Source organism: Tiliqua scincoides, chromosome 11 (genome assembly GCF_035046505.1).
Source record: "Tiliqua scincoides isolate rTilSci1 chromosome 11, rTilSci1.hap2, whole genome shotgun sequence".
NCBI lineage: Eukaryota > Metazoa > Chordata > Lepidosauria > Squamata > Scincidae > Tiliqua > Tiliqua scincoides.
In genome coordinates, this window is record NC_089831.1 from 4,493,303 (window position 1) to 4,512,458 (window position 19,156).

The following is a 19,156-nucleotide window of genomic DNA, read 5'->3' on the forward strand; positions in this document are numbered from 1 at the left end:
GATCAGAGACTGGCCACAGGCCGCATCTGGCCGCCGGGCCAGGGTTTGGAGACCCCTGGGCTAGAGCAAGAAATAATTTGCCCACCAGTTACATAGATTAACATTCTTTTCATCAGCTCAAGAGCCACCTTGACACCATAAAATTAGTTTTGCTGCCTGCCTCTCAAGAAATAAGACACAGATTCAGAACAGTTGCGTTTTGATACTGGATGTCATTTTGAGCAGACTTGAAATTGCAGGGGCTGTTTGGCTTGCTACTAGAGCTACAACAAGTCCCACCAGACACAGCCAGTGGCCAAATCATTAGTCAAAGACAACACAGTAAGGAAACAGGGGGGCTCAGAGACCACATTTTCAGCACCTAAACTGGGCTTACAGGCCTTCCACACAAAAATCTACTTCTGTTTTTCCTGCTGCCATTTTATTTCAGCTGCTTAATGGGGGTGGGGGGGGAAGGTTGTATTTGTCATTGTTTCCAGTGTTAAACAACTGGGAATCAGAAGCCACTGAGGGTCTACCACAAGTCCTTCTGCCTTCAGCATGTGTGAAAGAAGCAGAAATCTAGCAGGCAAAGTTATCACTTCTTCATATCAAACCCTTTATTGCCTGAACATCTGTCTTTAGAAGTCCAAGTCATAGGCAGAGGAACTTGATGGCAGAGTAGTTCGGGAGTTAGACCTGGAAAAACCAGGATCAAATCCCCACTCAGCCATGAAGCTTCCTGGGTGACCTTAGGCCTCACTCACTCACTCTCTCAGCCTCACCTACCTCACAGGGTTGTTGTGAGCACAAAAGGAGGGAAGGAACATGTACACCATGCTGAGCTCCTTGGAGGAAGGGCAGTATAGAAATGTAATAACTAAAAACAGCTGACAACCTGAATTCCGAGCGCCCGTCGTTTTCCACACCATCAGCCACAAGCTACCAGAGAACTTTTAAATCTGTGTTTGAATATTGGGCTTTTCTACCATGTCAGAATTTACCCCTTACCTTTAGCCCGGATTCCCCAGTGTTCCCATAGACAGTTCCCTATAAGAAAACAAGACTAGCTGATATGAGATTTCCTTGTAGTGGGAGGGGAAAAAATGCAGACAAAGATAGAAAAAGTGCTTGTTTATTTCCTTCAGCATCATCCAGGAATAGGTTACAATATTCAGAGAAGTCCAAAGTCCCAGTGTCTCCTTTTCAGTGCATCTATTTCTGAATCAGTAGAATAAAAGAATAGTCTCTTTATGCGCTCACAGGAACAAGCAATTCCAGGAAGTTATGAAAGGGTGCCTATGTGGAGAAAGAGTGTAACCGTTCTGTGGATGAGGGAGAATGTTCAGCAGGGCCAAGAAGCTTCCTTGCAAGATGGGGGTCAGGCATTTCGTTCTTTTGGGGGGATGTACTCCAGCCCTAGATGCTGAAAGATTTCTTCCTCTGAGGCAGCAGACAAATATAGTTTCTGAAGAGGGTTAAATCCACATCAGGAAACCGGTTAGTTTTCCTCAGGCCCTGCCTCTCTCCTTGGGACAGGATTCTGCTTGCTCCTTGCTTAAAAACCAGAGTCTCAAAGTTGCCAAAATTGTGCAGCCTGTAGAAGTATAAGCCAGGCTTGCAGGATGCCTCTTGCTTTATGATGGGTTGTATCCTAGTTAAATCATGACTAAGCTCCATTGAAATGAATAGGATTTAAAACTTAGTGTGTCCCATTCATTTTATTGGAGTCTAGTCAGGAAAAAAGGCTGAATTCATCCTATAAGTCCTTGTCTGGGAGTAAGGCTGCAATCCTAACCACACTTTCCTGAGAGTAAGCCCCATTAAACAAAATAGAACTTACTTCTGAGTAGACCTGGTTAGGATTGTGCCCCATTCCCATTGAACTCAACAGGACTCACTTCTGCATTGACAAGCATAGGTTTGGGCTGCAACTTGCTTAGGATACAACCTTCCATTTCTGCTAGTTGCAAGGAGGGACAAAGGCACTGCTGCCTTACACTCCAACATCTCAAGTTCCCTTCCACCACCTATTCTTGCCTCCAATGTAACAGGAGTTGGCTACATGCATCCCAGGCTATTCTGACCACTCCAAGGACTAGAAACTTGTTCTTTTCAAAACGAAAAAGTATCAAATTTCATCCCCAATACCAGTGGTTTCCAAACTGTGTGCCACGGCACTTGAGGGCGCTATGGTGAACTCACAAGGGCAACACTGGATGTCCCTGGCAGCCTCTTCTTTCCGGCTCTCCCAGGTGCTGCCCAGTGGTGTTCTTAGCAAATATTTGTTATTTTGCAAGCAACAGAGAATTTGATATTCTCCTGAAATGTATCTAGTTCTATTCATGGTGTCTGAGTGTGTTATCAAACCACTGTGCAAGAACATTACTGTGCAAATCAGAGAGTTAAAATACCAGTGAACCGGAACAGAACCCAATTTTTTAAATAGCTCAATTCCCTGATCAAACTCCTCCAATTTTCCAAAGAGAAGAAATTGGACATCTTTCTGCAGAGGGTGGCAGAGCAGCTAGTCCAAGTGAGGAGTAGGGAAAATCTACATGGGAAACTTGCATTCCTGGCCTGGCACCTTAACAATCGGACAGGAAGCACCCCAAATAAGGGAGGTACAACACAGAGTGAAAAAATTAAATGGGCATGGAGCCTACAAAGGCTTACAGATTGGGCTGCGAGGACACACAGAGCCCTAGAGCAGCAGATTCAACCCTTGCTGAAGACGGCTAGAAATGTGCTTTGGGATCAACATCACAGCCTTTTGGATGCAGAGATGCTGGCTCCGTGCCCCTCCCTGGAGGTCACGTACCTGTTCCATGTGATACAAAGCATGGCTGCTGAGCTTCATCTTCTTTTCCAGCTTGGAGAAGCGTCGCAGATCCCGTTCAAAATTCTGAGAGGCAAAGAGGAAGGGAATTGGGTTATAGACATAGTACAGTGGGCCCTCTGTGTCTGCAGGGGTTTGGTTTATATCAGAAGGAAAAAAAGACAGCAGGGACAAAAACAATCAGTTCCAAGGAGAAGCTCCCAGACAGATTAAGGGTGCACTCCTAACCCCTGATGTCAGTGCTGTGTTGTGTCAGAGGGTCCTTCACAGGACTCTCCCCCCTCCATCCAACTGCTCTACAAGACAGGTAACTATCTCGCATATGGAACTCTTTCCCCCTTCTCTCTCCATCTTTAGTCAGCAACTGGGTTTGGCAGACCAGGGACCCCTAAAATCCTTCCCTGCATCATTTCCCTTTTTCTAATTTCCTCAGATGCACCAAATATTTTTTACATGCAACTACCATGAAAGCTAGCTACACTAGATTCAAGTACTAGGACCAAGGAACATATAGCTATCATTTCTCCATGTGCGTTATGTTTACCTTTGTGCTTCTGTAATAAAGCTATAATCTTTTATTAAAAGTTATCTTTCTCCCAGTCTGCTCTTTAAGCAAAAGGGAATTTTTCTGCATTATGCCATCTTGTTATCCAGCCTGCGATCCTGAGGTTCCAGTAAGGGTAGTGTACTAATTCCCCTAAACAAAACAGCCCTTTTGGTAACAAATGCAGCTCTGAGGTAAGGGAACAAACACTCCCTTACTTTGAGGAGGCCTCCGTGAGTGACACCCAACTGCAGGATACAGCACACGTCCCATTGGCACTGCTATGTCAGTGCTGGAAAGCACTGACAGAAGGGGTTAGGATTGTGCCCTAAAATACTGGAAAAAAAAAATCAAGCCATTTCTGTCTAACATTGCATTTATGCAACGGGGACCAAATATGTACACTCGTGAGGCAGGCAAAAAATGGGTTAAAATGCTGCCACAGACAGCAGACTGGTGGGAGAGGCCCACCTCCATCCACCCATTTCTCTCCACTGTGCATCCTCTCATTCCCTGAACAGGTAAAGGAAGAGGGAGATGGAGCAGAAGCTTCTTCCTCTCTTCCACTCCATCGCTCTTTTCCTTTACCAATCAAGAGAGGAGAAATGGATGCATCGCAATGTATTGGGGTGGGGACAGCATTTAACACATCAGCTCAGGAGCCAGCAGGTCGTGGGATAGCCCTGGCATTCCTATGCTGTGGCTGTGTTAGCAATATGCTTGCCAAAAAATGGTGAGAAATACACTGGGCCCTCCTTATTTGTTAGTTCAGCACCTGCGGATTTCAGTATCCACAGTATCCGGATTTCAGACCTCACAGGACCTCCCAGACATGACTGGGATATCCTGTGATGTCCTCCCCATGGATCCGATTATGGTCAAAACCAGTATCCAAGGGGGGGTGGGGTGGGGTGGAGAACAGAGATCCTGGAATGAATTGCCTACGGATACTGAGGGCCACTGTATACGTGAACACACACGAGATTCTTCCTTCTTCAGGCCACAAGATGCAGAGAACTGGCTGCTAGGAATGGAATAAGGGCTGCAATACTATATACACTTTCCTGGGAGTAAGCTCCACTGAACACAGGAAACTAGTCTAGGACTGCATCTTAGGTGGAAATTGCTGTAATGATTGCTGGTATTACAAAAGGCACTGCCCTTAGGACAGTTTCTCTAGTGCCCCTTTCCACCCTTACGCACACTAGAACAGCACTTTTCAACCTTTTCCATCTCATGGCACACTGACAAGGCATTAAAATGGTCAAGGCACACCATCAGGTTTGGACCATTGACAAGACACACTATGCTGCCAATAGGGGCTCACATCCCCCATTGGCCCTAGTAATAAATGACCTTTCCCCAAATTCCTGTGGCACACCTGTGGACCACTCACGGCACACCAATTTGCCATGGCACAGTGGTTGAAAATGGCTGCACTAGAGGGAGAGAGGTAGGGCAGTTATCTTGTATTTTATTTCTAATCAATAGATCACAGAACAGGTTGCTTTCTACTGAGCTGTGACCTTTCACCCATGTTTGAAAGGGAAGATCTGATGATCTGAACATCAGTACAGTGGTACCTCGCATAACAAATGCCCCGAGCACTGAAAAACTCGCAGAACGAAAGCGTTTTGCGAAGTTTGGTAACTCGCACAACGAATTCTTATGACCCGTGCTTCGCAAGATGAATTTTTTTTTTGTTTTGTTTTGGTTTGACTTAAGGGGGGATCTTCATGCCAGTTTATGATCCCATTCACCCTAGTAAGGGGCGGATCTTCATGTCACTTTATGATCCCGTCCACCCTAGTAAGGGGAGGATCTTTATGTAAGTAAGTCCCATTGTGCTTGCTCCCAGGAAAGTGTGCACAGGATTACAGCCTTCAAACTTCCCACTCAGCATCCCCCCATTGCTCATTCACCCTCTCACTGCCCCATTTCCTTCACGTTTCCCCCCATGATCACGGCAAAAGCAAGCAATTGAGTGCAGCTGCTCTGTCCTCCCCAGCTTAGAGCACAATCCTGTGCGTGTCTCCTCAGAAGTAAGTCCCATTGTGCTTACTCCCAGGAAAGTGTGCACAGGATTACAGCCTTCAAGCTCCCCACTCAGCATCCCCCCCCCCGTTTTTGAAATCCTCTGTACAGTATGTATGCCTTTAAAGAGCACTTAACAAACACTTTGTAAACCAAATTTGACTTTGTTCTGACTTTTCTTGCCCATAGGAACGCATTAATTAAATTTCAATGCATTCCTATGGGAAAACGCGCTTCGCAAAACGAAAAACTCGCATAACGAAAGGACTCGCGGAACGGATTAATTTCATTATGCGAGGCACCACTGTATTTGGGAACTAATTTCAAACACAGAACTTCAGCCCCAAATAGGGCAATGCTTTGACTCACCTTTGAGCCAGTCCAGCCAAGCAAAGCAAATGCAAACTGGCTATAGGGGGTCACCACAAAGTCCACCCAGACAGCTTTCCAGGCAAGGGATGCGCCACAGTCCCTCACCATGCTCCCTGGTTCCTGAGTCCCAGCACCTCTTGGGATGCTGCAATGGAGGTGGTCAAGACGGAAAATGGAGAAGCAGCGCTCAAAGAGATCCATGGTGGCGGCACTGCCGTGGCTGCTGAGCAGTTCATCTTCCATGGCCTGGAAGGTGTTCCTCTGGCTGCTGTGGTACAGCAAGAAGCCCTGGGAAGAAAGGGAAGGGAGCAGGTATGGACCCTCCAAGGATAACCACAAGAGCATAGAGCAGGGATGGCCATACTAGGCTTAACATAAGAGTCACATACAATAAACATACATACATTTAAAAGTGTCAAATGCTTCACAATTCTTGTGGGTTTTGCCCAGGTAGTTGATCTCAGCTGGGTTCTTCATTGCCCTTACTCAACTAGAGACCTCTTCATACATCTACATACATCTGCCACTCAAGAATTTTAATAATGGTAAAATTCATATAGCACTTTTTGCGTGGGAAGTGCTACACATGCATTATCTACAGGTTGCTCTTACAACGCATGGGAAATATTATCCCCATACTGCAGATGGGGAACACTGAGGTTAGCAGGGGTTTGCCTAAGGCCTCCTAGTGAGTGCATGATGGATGGAGATCTGAACTGGAAAAGTCCAGCTCACCACATTCTTTTCTGTTCCCTGCTTCTTTTTCAAATCACGGGGTCAGGAGGAGGAAGAACGGTGCAGATCAGATCGTGGATGGCATGGTTATCAGGAAAGGGAACAGGGAGAACATTTGACACTCTACTGCAAAGCATGCAAATGTTTTTCCTTTCCAGGATCTTCCCCACCTTTCCTCCTGGCTCTCATGCTTGAACCTAAACCTCCTACCTGACTATCCAGCCAGCTGATGACTTTGCTCAACAGTCCCACCTCTTGGCCTTCCTCAGGATGTGTGATGAGGAAATCCACATCATGGCCACTTTGCTTGCCTCTGTTGGGGAAAATGTAGCATCAGTCACAGATAAAGCAGAAGGATTAGGTCTTCCTCAGCCCACACAAAACCAGGAGCCACAAGGTGCTCTTGTACAGTCCAAAGCAGTTCTGTTTCAAGTCCCCATTCATGAGTCTGTGGTCCCCAATTATTCCAGCTTAAGGCATCCATCTCTTCGTGTGCACCAGTTGCTGGAATGTACCAGGTTCAGAGCTCAATTCAAGCCAAATCTCCTCTGGTTTGCACATTAGCCCACTGTAAGTCACTGCACCATTTAAACGTTGCAGTCTTACAATTTCCTGCAAACTGCATCAACTTGCTGGAGTACAAGGAAGGAAGACAGAGCAGGACATGCATGAAAATGAAATTTATATTCCACAACAAAACTTTGAGTTGTCCCTTTGAGAGGGTGCCCAAAATGAACTCAGAGATATCCCCAACCCCTTTATGGGAGTACAATTCTCAGGGTTCCTTGGCTGGGAGATTTATTAGGCCCTGAAAGATTCTGTCTGCAGTCACCTCCAGTGGGCCAAATCCTTAAGTCACCGGGCCCTGATGGCATCCACCCAAGAGTTATTAAGGAATTGAAGAATGAAGTTGCAGATCTCTTGACTAAGGTATGCAACTTGTCCCTCAAAACGGCCACGAAGATTGGAGGATAGCAAATGTCACGCCTATCTTTAAAAAGGGAAAGAGGGGGGACCCGGGAAACTATAGGCCGGTCAGCCTAACATCCATACCGGGTAAGATGGTGGAATGCCTCATCAAAGATAGGATCTCAAAACACATAGATGAACAGGCCTTGCTGAGGGAGAGTCAGCATGGCTTCTGTAAGGGTAAGCCTTGCCTCACAAACCTTATAGAATTCTTTGAAAAGGTCAACAGGCATGTGGATGTGGGAGAACCCGTGGACATTATCTATCTGGACTTTCAGAAGGCATTCAACACGGTCCCTTACCAAAGGCTATTGAAAAAACTCCACAGTCAGGGAATTAGAGGACAGGTCCTCTCGTGGATTGAGAACTGGTTGGAGGCCAGGAAGCAGAGAGTGGGTGTCAATGGGCAATTTTCACAATGGAAAGAGGTGAAAAGCAGTGTGCCCCAAGGATCTGTCCTGGGACTGGTGCTTTTCAACCTCTTCATAAATGACCTGGAGACAGGGTTGAGCAGTGAGGTGGCTAAGTTTGCAGACGACACCAAACTTTTCCGAGTGGTGAAGACCAGAAGTGATTGTGAGGAGCTCCAGAAAGATCTCTCCAGACTGGCAGAATGGGCAGCAAAATGGCAGATGCGCTTCAATGTCAGTAAGTGTAAAGTCATGCACATTGGGGCAAAAAATCAAAACTTTAGATATAGGCTGATGGGTTCTGAGCTGTCTGTGACAGATCGGGAGAGAGATCTTGGGGTGGTGGTGGACAGGTCGATGAAAGTGTCGACCCAATGTGCAGCGGCAGTGAAGAAGGCCAATTCTATGCTTGGGATCATTAGGAAGGGTATTGAGAACAAAACAGCTAATATTATAATGCCGTTGTACAAATCTATGGTAAGGCCACACCTGGAGTATTGTGTCCAGTTCTGGTCGCCGCATCTCAAAAAAGACATAGTGGAAATGGAAAAGGTGCAAAAGAGAGCGACTAAGATGATTACGGGGCTGGGGCATCTTCCTTATGAGGAAAGGCTACGGCGTTTGGGCCTCTTCAGCCTAGAAAAGAGACGCCTGAGGGGGGACATGATTGAGACATACAAAATTATGCAGGGGATGGACAGAGAGGATAGGGAGATGCTCTTTACACTCTCACATAATACCAGAACCAGGGGACATCCACTCAAATTGAGTGTTGGGAGAGTTAGAACAGACAAAAGAAAATATTTCTTTACTCAGCGTGTGGTTGGTCTGTGGAACTACTTGCCACAGGATGTGGTGATGGCATCTGGCCTGGATGCCTTTAAAAGGGGATTGGACAAGTTTCTGGAGGAAAAATCCATTATGGGTTACAAGCCATGATGTGTATGTGCAACCTCCTGATTCTAGAAATGGGCCATGTCAGATGCAAGAGAGGGCACCAGGATGCAGGTCTCTTGTTATCTGGTGTGCTCCCTGGGGCATTTGGTGGGCCGCTGTGAGATACAGGAAGCTGAACTAGATGGGCTGATGGCCTGATCCAGTGGGGCTGTTCTTATGTTCTTATGTTATGCCCAGCGGGGAGCCCCCTCTCTCACTGATGCTGATGCTGGCAGCCCACCTGAAGCACCTCCTGCCCTGTGGTCCTGCTTCACACTCCTCCCTGCTCACTCTCCTCACCATTCTTCACCTCCCCCCACCTCCCTTCAACCCCTGTGCAAAGCTGCCATTGCCAGCAGATGCCTCCAACCACTGTTCACCACTCACAGCACCCACCAGGAGCACTCCCTTCAGAGCCCAGATCTCCCAGGCTCCCAATTGAGCTTCTAGCCTCTGTGGCCGAGGCTTGTTAGGCAGGTAGACCTGGGCTCCCGCCTGGACTTGGAGCCCAAATCTACCTGCTGGGTAAATCCGGATGCAGTGCAGCACTCTATGCCCTTACCCAGAGGAATGCAGATCGTTTTGTTTTACTACAGTGGTCACAAACCCCTTGCTGCCTTCATCAGGAGTCCTCTTCACAGAACAGGAGCTGCGTGGCTGAGTGTGTTTTAGAGAACAGCCTGTGTGTGTCTGGCTGAGTATATGACGAACACTTTCCTGGGAGCAAAGCCCCACTGAACCCAGTGGAATGTACCTCTGTGCAGACAGCGGATCAGCTCTAGATGCCTTTAAAAGGGAATTGGACAAGTTTCTGGAGGAAAAATCCATTACGGGGTACAAGCCATGATGTGTATGCGCAACCTCCTGATTTTAGAAATGGGTTATGTCATAATGCCAGATGCAAAGGAGGGCACCAGGATGAGGTCTCTTGTTATCTGGTGTGCTCCCTGGGGCATTTGGTGGGCCGCTGTGAGATACAGGAAGCTGGACTAGATGGGCCTATGGCCTGATCCAGTGGGGCTGTTCTTATGTTCTTACATATGATGCTGCCCTGTTACTGAGTCAGTTTTGATTCATCTATTTCAGTTATGTCAACACCAGAGGAGTATCTAGGGTGTGGCAGGTGAGGACTTTTGCCCTGGGTGCCACCTGAAAGGGGGGCATCACTACAGCAGCTTCCTGACTGACTCTTAGCTTCTGCCCAGCTGTGGCAGACCTCTGCAGAGACCTCTGCTGTGGCTGCTGACCAGGGGCAACACTGACTGACAGCAGCTCCTCCACCATTTCAAACCAGGGTCTTTCCCAGCCTGGAAACTTGTGTATGAAACGGAAGCTCTATCACTTTCTGGAGGAGCAAGGGAAAGACAGTGCCTTCTGGGGGCAGGCTTCCCAGCACACCAGCCAGGAGTCCAGTCTCCAAAAGAACTCACCTCCTAAACCCACCAGTCAGAGTCACGGACGCTCCAGGCAAGAGCTGCTCCACAGCCTTTCGCACCACTTGGCCAATGGCCTCAGCTTCGGAGAGCTCCACAGGGATATTGAGGTCCTCATAATGCAGGAGTCCTGAATGGAGAAGTGGTGGAAGAACATCACTAGGAATCAATACTCCAGACCTAAAAAGCTAGAGAGTGTGAAGAAGTCAAGTTTGCCATTGCCATTCCTGCCCCCATCCTGGTGGCAAGAGCTGCTCCATATTTGGCCAATCGGCTCCAAGGACCTATGGCAGCCACTAAAGACACACCTTTGCAACACCCCACGAAGCTTTGGAGGATGCAGTGTGTAGCTAGGAACAACCTAACCAAAATGCAAAACAAAATGGCTCTCTCAGGTAGTTTTCTGGAGCCACTGGAGGGAGAGGGAGGGCATAGCAGTAGGCAGATCTCTGCTACTAGCCACAAGCTATGATAAGCTTGTGCAGAGCAAAGTTCCTACTGAAATGAAAGGGAGGTTTCCAAGTAGACTTGGCTCCATAGGGTTAATTTCCTGTCTTACTTGGTCCTTAACGGTGCTCAAAGTCACCCCAAGGCACTCAACTCGCCTCACCCCTTCAGGATGTTGCAGTAGCCCTGAAAAGCCACCAAGAGCCTTCAGGTACCCTGAAGGCCACCTCTGCTAGCTTTTGACCCAACAGACTAGAATGGCTAGCCTTCTAGAAGTTGTTACTATAACCCTGATCACACTATCTGTCCAAGTTAAATATTTTTAACACAAAGACTCATCTCTACCCTATATTGTTCAAAGACACTTCCTGCTGAGCCAGGCTAATGGTACAGTTATCCAAGACAGGAAGAAGCTTTCCAGGGTTTCAGGCTATGGTCTTCCCTAGCCTCACCTGGAAGTGCTAAGGTCTGAGCCCAGGGCCCTCTGAATGCAAAAAGCAGGTGTTCTACCCCATAAACCATAACCCCAGGCCTTCCTGTGCCTTCTTACCAGCTTGCTGCGCTTTTCTTAGCTGTGCGTGATGCGTCTCTAGGTCAGAAAGTGTCCTTAGCCCTTCCTGATACCACTGGCTTGCAGTCTGCACCCCAACCCCAAAGATCTTTATGAAAAGCTGAGGAGTAGAAACAAGGGAATATCATTACTGTTCCATTCACAGTTCCTACAGCACTATGGTTGTCAAATGTTCTACCTCTGTGGTTCCCAAACTGAGTCAGGGACCCACTGGTGGGTCACAACTTGATTTTTGGTGGGTCGCCAAAGGGTGATCAGATAAGTAATTCCCTCAAGCCCTGAAGCTATTCAAAAATCAGATACTGTAGCTGCTAACTGTGTTTCAGTGTAAGTAAGTGTAAAGTCATGCACATCGGGGCAAAGAATCAAAACTTTACTTATAGGCTAATGGGTTCTGAGCTGTCTGAGACAGATCAGGAGAGAGATCTTGGGGTCCTTGTGGACAACTTGATGAAAGTGTTGACCCAATGTGCAGCAGCAGTGAAGAGGGCTAATTCCATGCTTGGGATCATTAGGAAAGGCATTGAGAATAAGACAGCTAATATTGTAATGCCGTTGTACAAATCGATATTAAGGCCACACCTGGAGTATTGCGTCCAGTTCTAGTCGCCACATCTCAAAAAGGATATAGAGGAGATGGAAAAGATGCAAAAGAGAGCAACCAAAATGATTACTGGGCTGGGGCATCTTCCCTATGAGGAAAGGCTACAGCGTTTAGGCTTCTTCAGTCTAGAAAAGAGACGCCTGAGGGGGGACATGATTGAGACATACAAAATCATGCAGGGGATGGACAGAGTGAATAGAGAGATGCTCTTTACACTCTCACATAACACCAGAACCAGGGGACATCTGCGAAAGTTGAGTGTTGGGAGAGTTAGAACAGACAGAAGAAAATATTTCTTTACCCAGCGTGTCATTAGTTTGTGGAACTTTTTGTCACAAGAAGTAGTTATGGCATCTTGCCTGGATGCCTTTAAGAGGGGATTGGACAAATTTCTGGTGGAAAGGTTCATTGCTGGTTACAAGTCATGCAAGCTCTTGGTTTTAGAGGCAGGCTGCCTCTGATTGCCAGATGCAGGGGAGGGCACAGGGACACAGGTTATGTCTGTTGTCTTGTGTGCTCCCTGGGGCATTTGGTGGGCCACTGTGAGATACAGGAAGGTGGACTAGGTGGGCCTTTGGCCTGATCCAGTGGGGTTCTTCTTATATTATTTTGTTAACTGCCCTGCAAGGAAGTGAGCTCCTGTAGTTTGCAAGCATAGGAAGATAAATGTTTGTGGTTTCTTCTTTCTGGTTATTACGTATAAAAATAATTTCTTTCTAGAAAAAAAAAAAGTCTGGTAAACCTTGGTGGGTCCAGATAGAGCATAGTCTTAAAAAGTGGGTCCTGGTGCTAAAACATTTGGTAACCACTGTTCTACCTTATTGCTAAAGCCTCTCCAAAATAGAAGAGATCCTGGGGAAAGGGGAACAATCAATCCTGGGGCACCCTTGAGGGCATCCTTTCAATTATCATGGCACACTGGCCAGAGATGATGGTCCCACTGTTACCCCACATGAACTGAAATCAGGTCCTAGGACACACCCAACTTTCTTACTGGGCATTGGGTAGGAAGGTTGGCCATGGTGGGCAAACCAACTTCTAGAGAAGCTCATCTGCCATTATCAGTATTCTCATTAGAGGAACTCTGGGAAAGAAACGGAAGGGCTCCAAGGATCCTTAAGAACACAGTTTCAAAAATACACCAATAGTGTTGGTCTGATTCAGTAGGTGCCCGTGAATTTCTACTGATTTTTATGGAAACAGTTTGCTGACTTTTAAAGGAATTCCCTTCACCCAAAGTAGATCCCTTTGCCCTAACAAATAGCATGGCTGGCTGTGATCTTGCCACCTCCTCACTTTTCATCCAGGGCAAGGGTGGGGCAAAATTGACTAGATCAGATACCTAGCTGCTTCTGGTCCTGTCAGTTTCATGCCAAAGGAAGAGGGCTTAAGAGTGCTGAGATACACACACACACACACCCATTTCTCCTCACCACAAAGTCATGTACAAAAATATATAAGTTTTATAAAAAATATTAATACACACAGTATCAACAGTGCTCACAATGGTTAGGTAAGGGAATGGGGGGGCGTACGCCCACATCATGGTGTGTTCTGTCCAGCAGTATATCCATCTCTGAAAGTTCAAACCTGACATCCAGGACTCCATTCCAGACTTTTCCCTACACTCCCATGGGCATATTTACAGGCCCAGTCCAGAATTTCAACAGGACATACTTGTCTCGAATTCCAGCAGGCATTTTCCAAACCCAGCTGTGTCCTCCAGGCCACATGCACATCCAAGCACTGACCCACCTTCATAATCTGGTATCTCTCAGAGAGCCTGACTCTCTCCACCTCTGAAGAAGTTCCATCTTCCAACACCTCCTATTCAGAGACACAAACAATACACGTGGTGAGGAAGGGGTGAGACTCCTTAAGTTAGAGAGGATTAATTTTTCAGTATTGGGACTACTGTATCAATGTGCATGTGGGGTTTTTCTGGTTCTGCTTTTGGGGCTTTAACTGAGGGTGTGTGACAAGCAGAGTATTAACAAGCAACTCTCCTCCACGCATGCCCAAAAGACGAAGAGGCCAGAGATGCTGAGAAAGGAAAGCCACCCTCAACGGGCTTCTTACCTGGATGATTTTCTTGGAGTGCTCACCAATGCAGGGTACACAGCTCAACTCTTGAATTCTCCTGACAGCCCAGGGTAGGGACTTGAGGACAGAGGCAGCCCTGGAGAATGCCAGCCTACGTCCCTCGCTGCCACAGAAGTGTGCCTCCTCGGCCAAGGTTTCCAGGGCTCCCTGACAAAAGAAGGGTGATATGGACAGTTTGGGGATACTAGCTATGTTTAAAAGCAGACAGAAATACTCTAAAGATGACTGCTGCATCTCTTGTGCATGAGAAGTCACATCTGAATGCATCCACATATTCCCTACACTAGGGATCTCCAAACTTTTTGGTCAGGAGCCACATCAAATATCTAACCATGGTGTCAAGGGCTGGAAAAAATAAATAAATTTTAAATATAAAATTTAAATAAATGCATTAGAGACACAACTTAGATGAATGAATAAATGGGCTCAAAGTTCCAGATTTCTCCAAGCATCAACATACACCACAGAAATAAAGCACAAACTCAAATGAGCCTCGATTCCCCCACCCCATAAGCAGCTTACTTAGATGTACAGGAATACACACCTCAGAACCAGCACATCAGAGGAAACACCCAGAGCATCTTCTGAGGGCCAGGGACCCTCAGAAAGCCTCCTAAGTCCTACAGGAGCTTAGGAAGTGACAGCTGAAATGTCACTTCCAGGTTTTTTAAAAAACCAGGAAGTGATGTTTTTAGGTGTTCCGTGGGCCGGGGAGGCTGCACGCGGTCTCCCCAGCCCTCAGAACACTCCCCAGTTGCATTCGGTTGAGGGGGCCAGAGGCCCACAGGGGACCAGAGGTTTGCTACAAGCCAGAGAGAGGCTCGCTGTAGGCTGCATTTGACCCAAGGTTTGGGGTTTGTAGGCACCTGCCCTACAACAAAGTGTACAACAAAGTGTACAACAAAGCCTGCACTTGCAAGCTTGTTCATTCAGAGGACTACCAGAAAGCTAAACGCACATGCACACTATATATAGCAAGGAATACTCTTTCCCCCATGCATACATTTGCATGTCAGGATGCTGTTAAAAGACAGAAGAGCAGAGCTCATAAAAAGATGGCAACCCCATTTCCAACATGGGGTTGCCTTCAAAGAGCCAATTCTCTCTCCCCCCCCCCCATACCAAAGGTAGAAGCCTCCCAAGGACAGTAGCAGGTGTCTTGATCAAAGCTTGAACTGGCCATAATGAAGACACTGCAGCACAATGTCTTCTGCATATTGCAGTCAACAAAAACTGCTCAAGAATGTACTGGACAGGAAAATTCAAACCCCATGATAATTGGAGCAGAGCCACCTGGGTTTTACACTCAGATGTGAAGGTGGGTCAATACTGTCAAGCTCCTCTCATGCTGGCCCCTTTGTTCTCCTTCCCCAAAGCCAGGCCCAATCTACCCCAGACCCTGGAACCAAAAAATGTAGCCAGATTACCACAAGTGCCTGGTTGTGGTGGACAAGCGGAGTTCGGCGCTGGCAGGCGTAAGCTGCCACCTGGCATCTGTCTTCAGGTTTCTCTGCTTTGACAGTTACCTGAAAACAAGAGAGCAAATGATAAATTTGCAGAATCTGCAGCTTGCCCCATATCAAAGGGGAGGGACCACAGCTATGGCCCTGATGCAAGGAGTCTCAGGGAAGCTCCTTTTCTTTTGAACCTTGCAATGAGTTTTCCCTTATACTGTGCAAGAAGCGAGTAAAGGGAGATTAATTGTCTCAGGAGGCCACAATCTACATGCATCTTAGAAGGATAAGCCCTTCCCAAGTGCCTGCACAGCTCCTACTCACGCCCAAGCAGTGCCTGGGTTCAATCTCGACAGGGTGTCCAGCACTAATGCTCTCTGTGAACCAGGCCAGGTCTAGTAAGGCTGGACAACTTCCCGGAGCCTCTGCCCAGCAGTTCCTGTATCTCTTCATCCATTCCACCACTTCATCTCCAGAGTTGCCCTCTGATACCACGTGGGTCACTCTTTCACTAGGGAAGCACCAAAAGGAAAAGGGGTCAGAGGAGGACAAGACAGACTCAAGCTGTGAATTGCTACTGGCACAACCCTGTCCCCAATGCAATCTGGCACAGAGATAAGGGCTCAAGGAGGTGGTCCTTAGGCTGCAGGCAACTCAGAGCTGGCTGCCCAACAAACAAAGAAATCCAGCGTCCTGGGATCACTTTGCCTGTTTCCTGGTTCTGCCTCTCACTCTCCTTTCAGAGGCCTGACAGCAACCCAAGGTCTCCCACCATCTGCAAGTCAAATGCCTCTGCCCCCCTTAAATAGAACCTTGATGCACCAAATGTAGCCCCTCTTTAACCAGCAGAGTACCAGTTGCCACCTCCTCCTCATCCCATGCACCAGGGATTCCAAAAGAAAGAGGGGAATGGAGCAAAAAGGAAGTGTGAGAGCTTCCAAGACACAGTGGAGCTCAAAACTCTCCATTTCCTGTTCTGCTCAATTCCCCTCCTGCATGGCAGAAGAGGCAGAATCAGCAGCAGAGGTTAAGGGAGGCAGGCAGTGGACATCCCCTAACCTTACTAACTTACCCCCTAACTGCCTCTCTGCCTCCCAGATGGACCACCCCACAACCCACCCATGTCTCCCAGCTGTTACCCACCTATCAGCACCCTCTACGCAAAAACCTCTGCGACGTGCCAGGGTGGTGAGGAAAGTTCTGCGACTCGCACCCATCCTCTTCTCTACCAGGCAGAGCACCACATCAGGGAAGCGCACAGGATCCTCCGGGTTCAAGGGTGGGGGGGCTTCCTTCTGACACGGTCGCCTTTTCTTTACAGGAAACTGTGACATCATAGCCTCAGTGAAACATGGCCTTCCCCTTCAAATAAGCCAATAAAATCAAAGGGCCTGATCTGGGCATGGCATGGGTGAGGCAGGGCAAGGACCTATGAAAATATAATAAAGAGGAATCAATTACTATTTCTGAGAGGTGATGAGATCCCCAGAAACTCTAGCATTGCAATATGGAACAGGGATCCTGACATCCCTTTCATTGCAGAAAGGAGGATATCGGACCATTTCTTTCACCACCAGACCATTACAACAGCCAACACGGTCCTGCAATAGAGACAAGGCATTTGGGTATTGGATTGCCAACCACTAAAGTGGTTCCAGTTGTGCCTTCAGCAGCAGGTTCTGTTCTGCAGATATCAGCAGGTGATGCTGGTAGAAATAGTTTCACCTGCTGATTTCTGTGAGCAGGATCAGTGCTTTTCAGCTGGGGGGTGCTTCACGGGACAGCAGGCTGTATTTGGCTGGCCCAACCCTTCTGGAAGAGGAGGTGGCTGGGTGATGGGGGGGTCCCCCAATGGGCAAATTGTGGCCCTCTAGAAGAGGCACAGTTTGTGGAAGGAAGGCAAAGCGCAAAGTCCGAACTGTGGTCCACACTGCCAACTCCTGTGCACAGCTACCATCTCTGGTGCTGTGTAAATGTGGAATTTACAAAGTCGTAATCAATTTTATGTAGGAATTGGAGCAAGCAAAGTCAGTCAGTTGACAACCCTAGTTGTAAGAAACTTAGGTTTAAATTCCCACTTGACCTGAAGCTTCTATGGATAGCCTTGGGGATGCCACCCTCTCTCAGGCTAGCAGGGGAGCCATTTTGTAAAATTAAAACTGTTCTTGTGCCTCGAGTAGCACCCTTCATGGAAATCAGCAGGGCTAAGCGGCCACTTCTTTCTGAGTGCTGCACCGTAACAAATGAGTAGTTAAAAATAGAGATGGTGCATATAACAGGAAACAGTTATGGCAACTTAACCTCACACCTATTTAACCTCAGCTATCAATCAGTGGGGTGAAAGAGCTTCAAGCTTCAACTTCTCCAGCTGTAACCAGCTTGCAGATGCAGCCACCTGTCATTTCTGGACCTCCTCTTCTCCACCCATGAGAAACAGGCAATAACTCTTGGGGGGAAAAAACAACAACAGAGAAAATAAGTTTTGTTCCCAAACAGTAAGAAACAGTGAAACAAACGATGCCATCTGTAAGACTAACTGAGACAGCTGCTTCAGACAGTGAGTTGGTGATGCCTCCTCTTCACTTCTACCTGCTCTTCCTCCAGGGATCTGAAAAGGAAGAGGCAACTATAGCACAAGAGGATGTGTGAAGGAGAAAAGAGTAGTAGAGTCTCTCTAGCCTATTCCTCTAGCCTACAGCTCTCCTTTCTTCCACACTTCCTCTTCTGCTAAGCAGAAGCCGAACCAGGGTGAAGGCAGTGACCAGGCATCCTCTTTTTCCAGGACATGTCCTCTTTTTAGCTTTGTGTCCTGGGAAAGAACTCTAATGTCCTCCTTTTCCCTGTGAGCGGCGCAGAGCCTTCTTGAAATTAATTATATGTACTAAATTACATGTAATATAGTTTTTAATAATAAGTAATATAGTGTTTAAATCGACCACATGACATTCAATACACATGTGTTCTTAGCATTTATTTTTGTCATGTCCTACAGTTTGATTGGATGCCCTGCATTTTGGGGTCCTTTGCCCTCTTTTGTGCTTATGACATCTGGTTACCCTGGGAGAGGGGGCAAGCATCCCCCCCCCCCGCCAACAAACACTTCTGCTCAATGACAGATGCCTGCGGTGACTTGAATGCAGAGCCAGCCCAAGACTCCAGTGCCTGAGAAGGATGCTAAAGCCTGCCTCCCATACTGTTGATGCACCAGCCTCTGTACTTCCCCCTATGCCTTGGATTGCAAAGGGGCGCTGCAGCCGCCCCCTTCCACTCTCTCTACCTCCCTCTTTCTTTTCCAGTCCAGGGCTCAGAACAGGAGCACACACGTGAAATGAACTCTCTGCAAACATGCCGCAGCTCCTCTCGCATGAATGGCTACAACCCCTACTCAGGAGTAAACCCCCATCTCAACAGGACTTTCTTCCCAGTCCACCAGGGACTCTCCCTTTCCCACTGGTGGGAAGAGAAAGAAAGCAGCCTCTTACCCGAATCGCAGCCTCCGTTCTGCAGGGCAGCAGCAAGACCCTCGCTTCTGCCTTCCCGCCCCCCCGGGGCTGGGTTTAGAGAGGAGACCCCGCCCCCTGCCTTCCTCCACCCCGCCTCCTTCTTCCCTGCAGTTTGCAGGACTGAAAGTGACCGGCGCTGGTGGCTTTGCGAGAAGCAGTTGAAGAACACTGGTGGTGGAGCCAGTGATGAGCGCAATGGGGGGTGGGGGGAGCTGGAGAGGGT

General features: G+C 47.7%; 1 protein-coding gene across 8 annotated transcripts; it reads right to left on the minus strand.

The window, feature by feature from the left end:
• Positions 1–1,100: 1,100 nt before the first annotated feature.
• On the minus strand, positions 1,101–18,993 carry POLM (DNA polymerase mu). 8 transcript variants are annotated; one of them, XM_066639725.1, is made up of 14 exons: positions 18,913–18,992; positions 17,968–18,038; positions 17,826–17,876; positions 16,574–16,859; positions 15,755–15,941; positions 15,404–15,502; positions 13,953–14,123; positions 13,629–13,700; positions 11,249–11,369; positions 10,249–10,381; positions 6,714–6,816; positions 5,766–6,056; positions 2,801–2,884; positions 1,101–1,447 (listed from the first exon to the last, which is right to left on the minus strand). In XM_066639725.1, the coding sequence occupies exons 4-14, from the start codon at positions 16,765–16,767 to the stop codon at positions 1,361–1,363; spliced, it is 1,542 nt and encodes a 513-aa protein (XP_066495822.1). In that variant the 5' UTR covers positions 16,768–16,859; positions 17,826–17,876; positions 17,968–18,038; positions 18,913–18,992; the 3' UTR covers positions 1,101–1,360. The 8 variants fall into 8 exon arrangements, with proteins under 8 accessions (XP_066495822.1, XP_066495828.1, XP_066495827.1 ...); XM_066639731.1 differs by lacking the exon at positions 17,826–17,876 and having other exon boundaries at positions 6,756–6,816; positions 18,913–18,993; XM_066639730.1 differs by lacking the exon at positions 17,826–17,876 and having other exon boundaries at positions 1,101–1,278; positions 18,913–18,993.
• Positions 18,994–19,156: the final 163 nt, after the last annotated feature.

Coding starts and splice junctions, on each gene's coding strand:
- POLM (XM_066639724.1), bottom strand. CDS start 16,767: ATGATGTCACAGTTTCCTGTAAAGAAAAGGCGACCGTGTCAGAAGGAA. Junction 15,942..16,573: donor TGCGTAGAGGGTGCTGATAG/GTGGGTAACAGC, acceptor GTGCTTCCCTAG/TGAAAGAGTGACCCACGTGG. Junction 6,817..10,248: donor CTGACTGGTGGGTTTAGGAG/GTGAGTTCTTTT, acceptor TTTCCCCAACAG/AGGCAAGCAAAGTGGCCATG.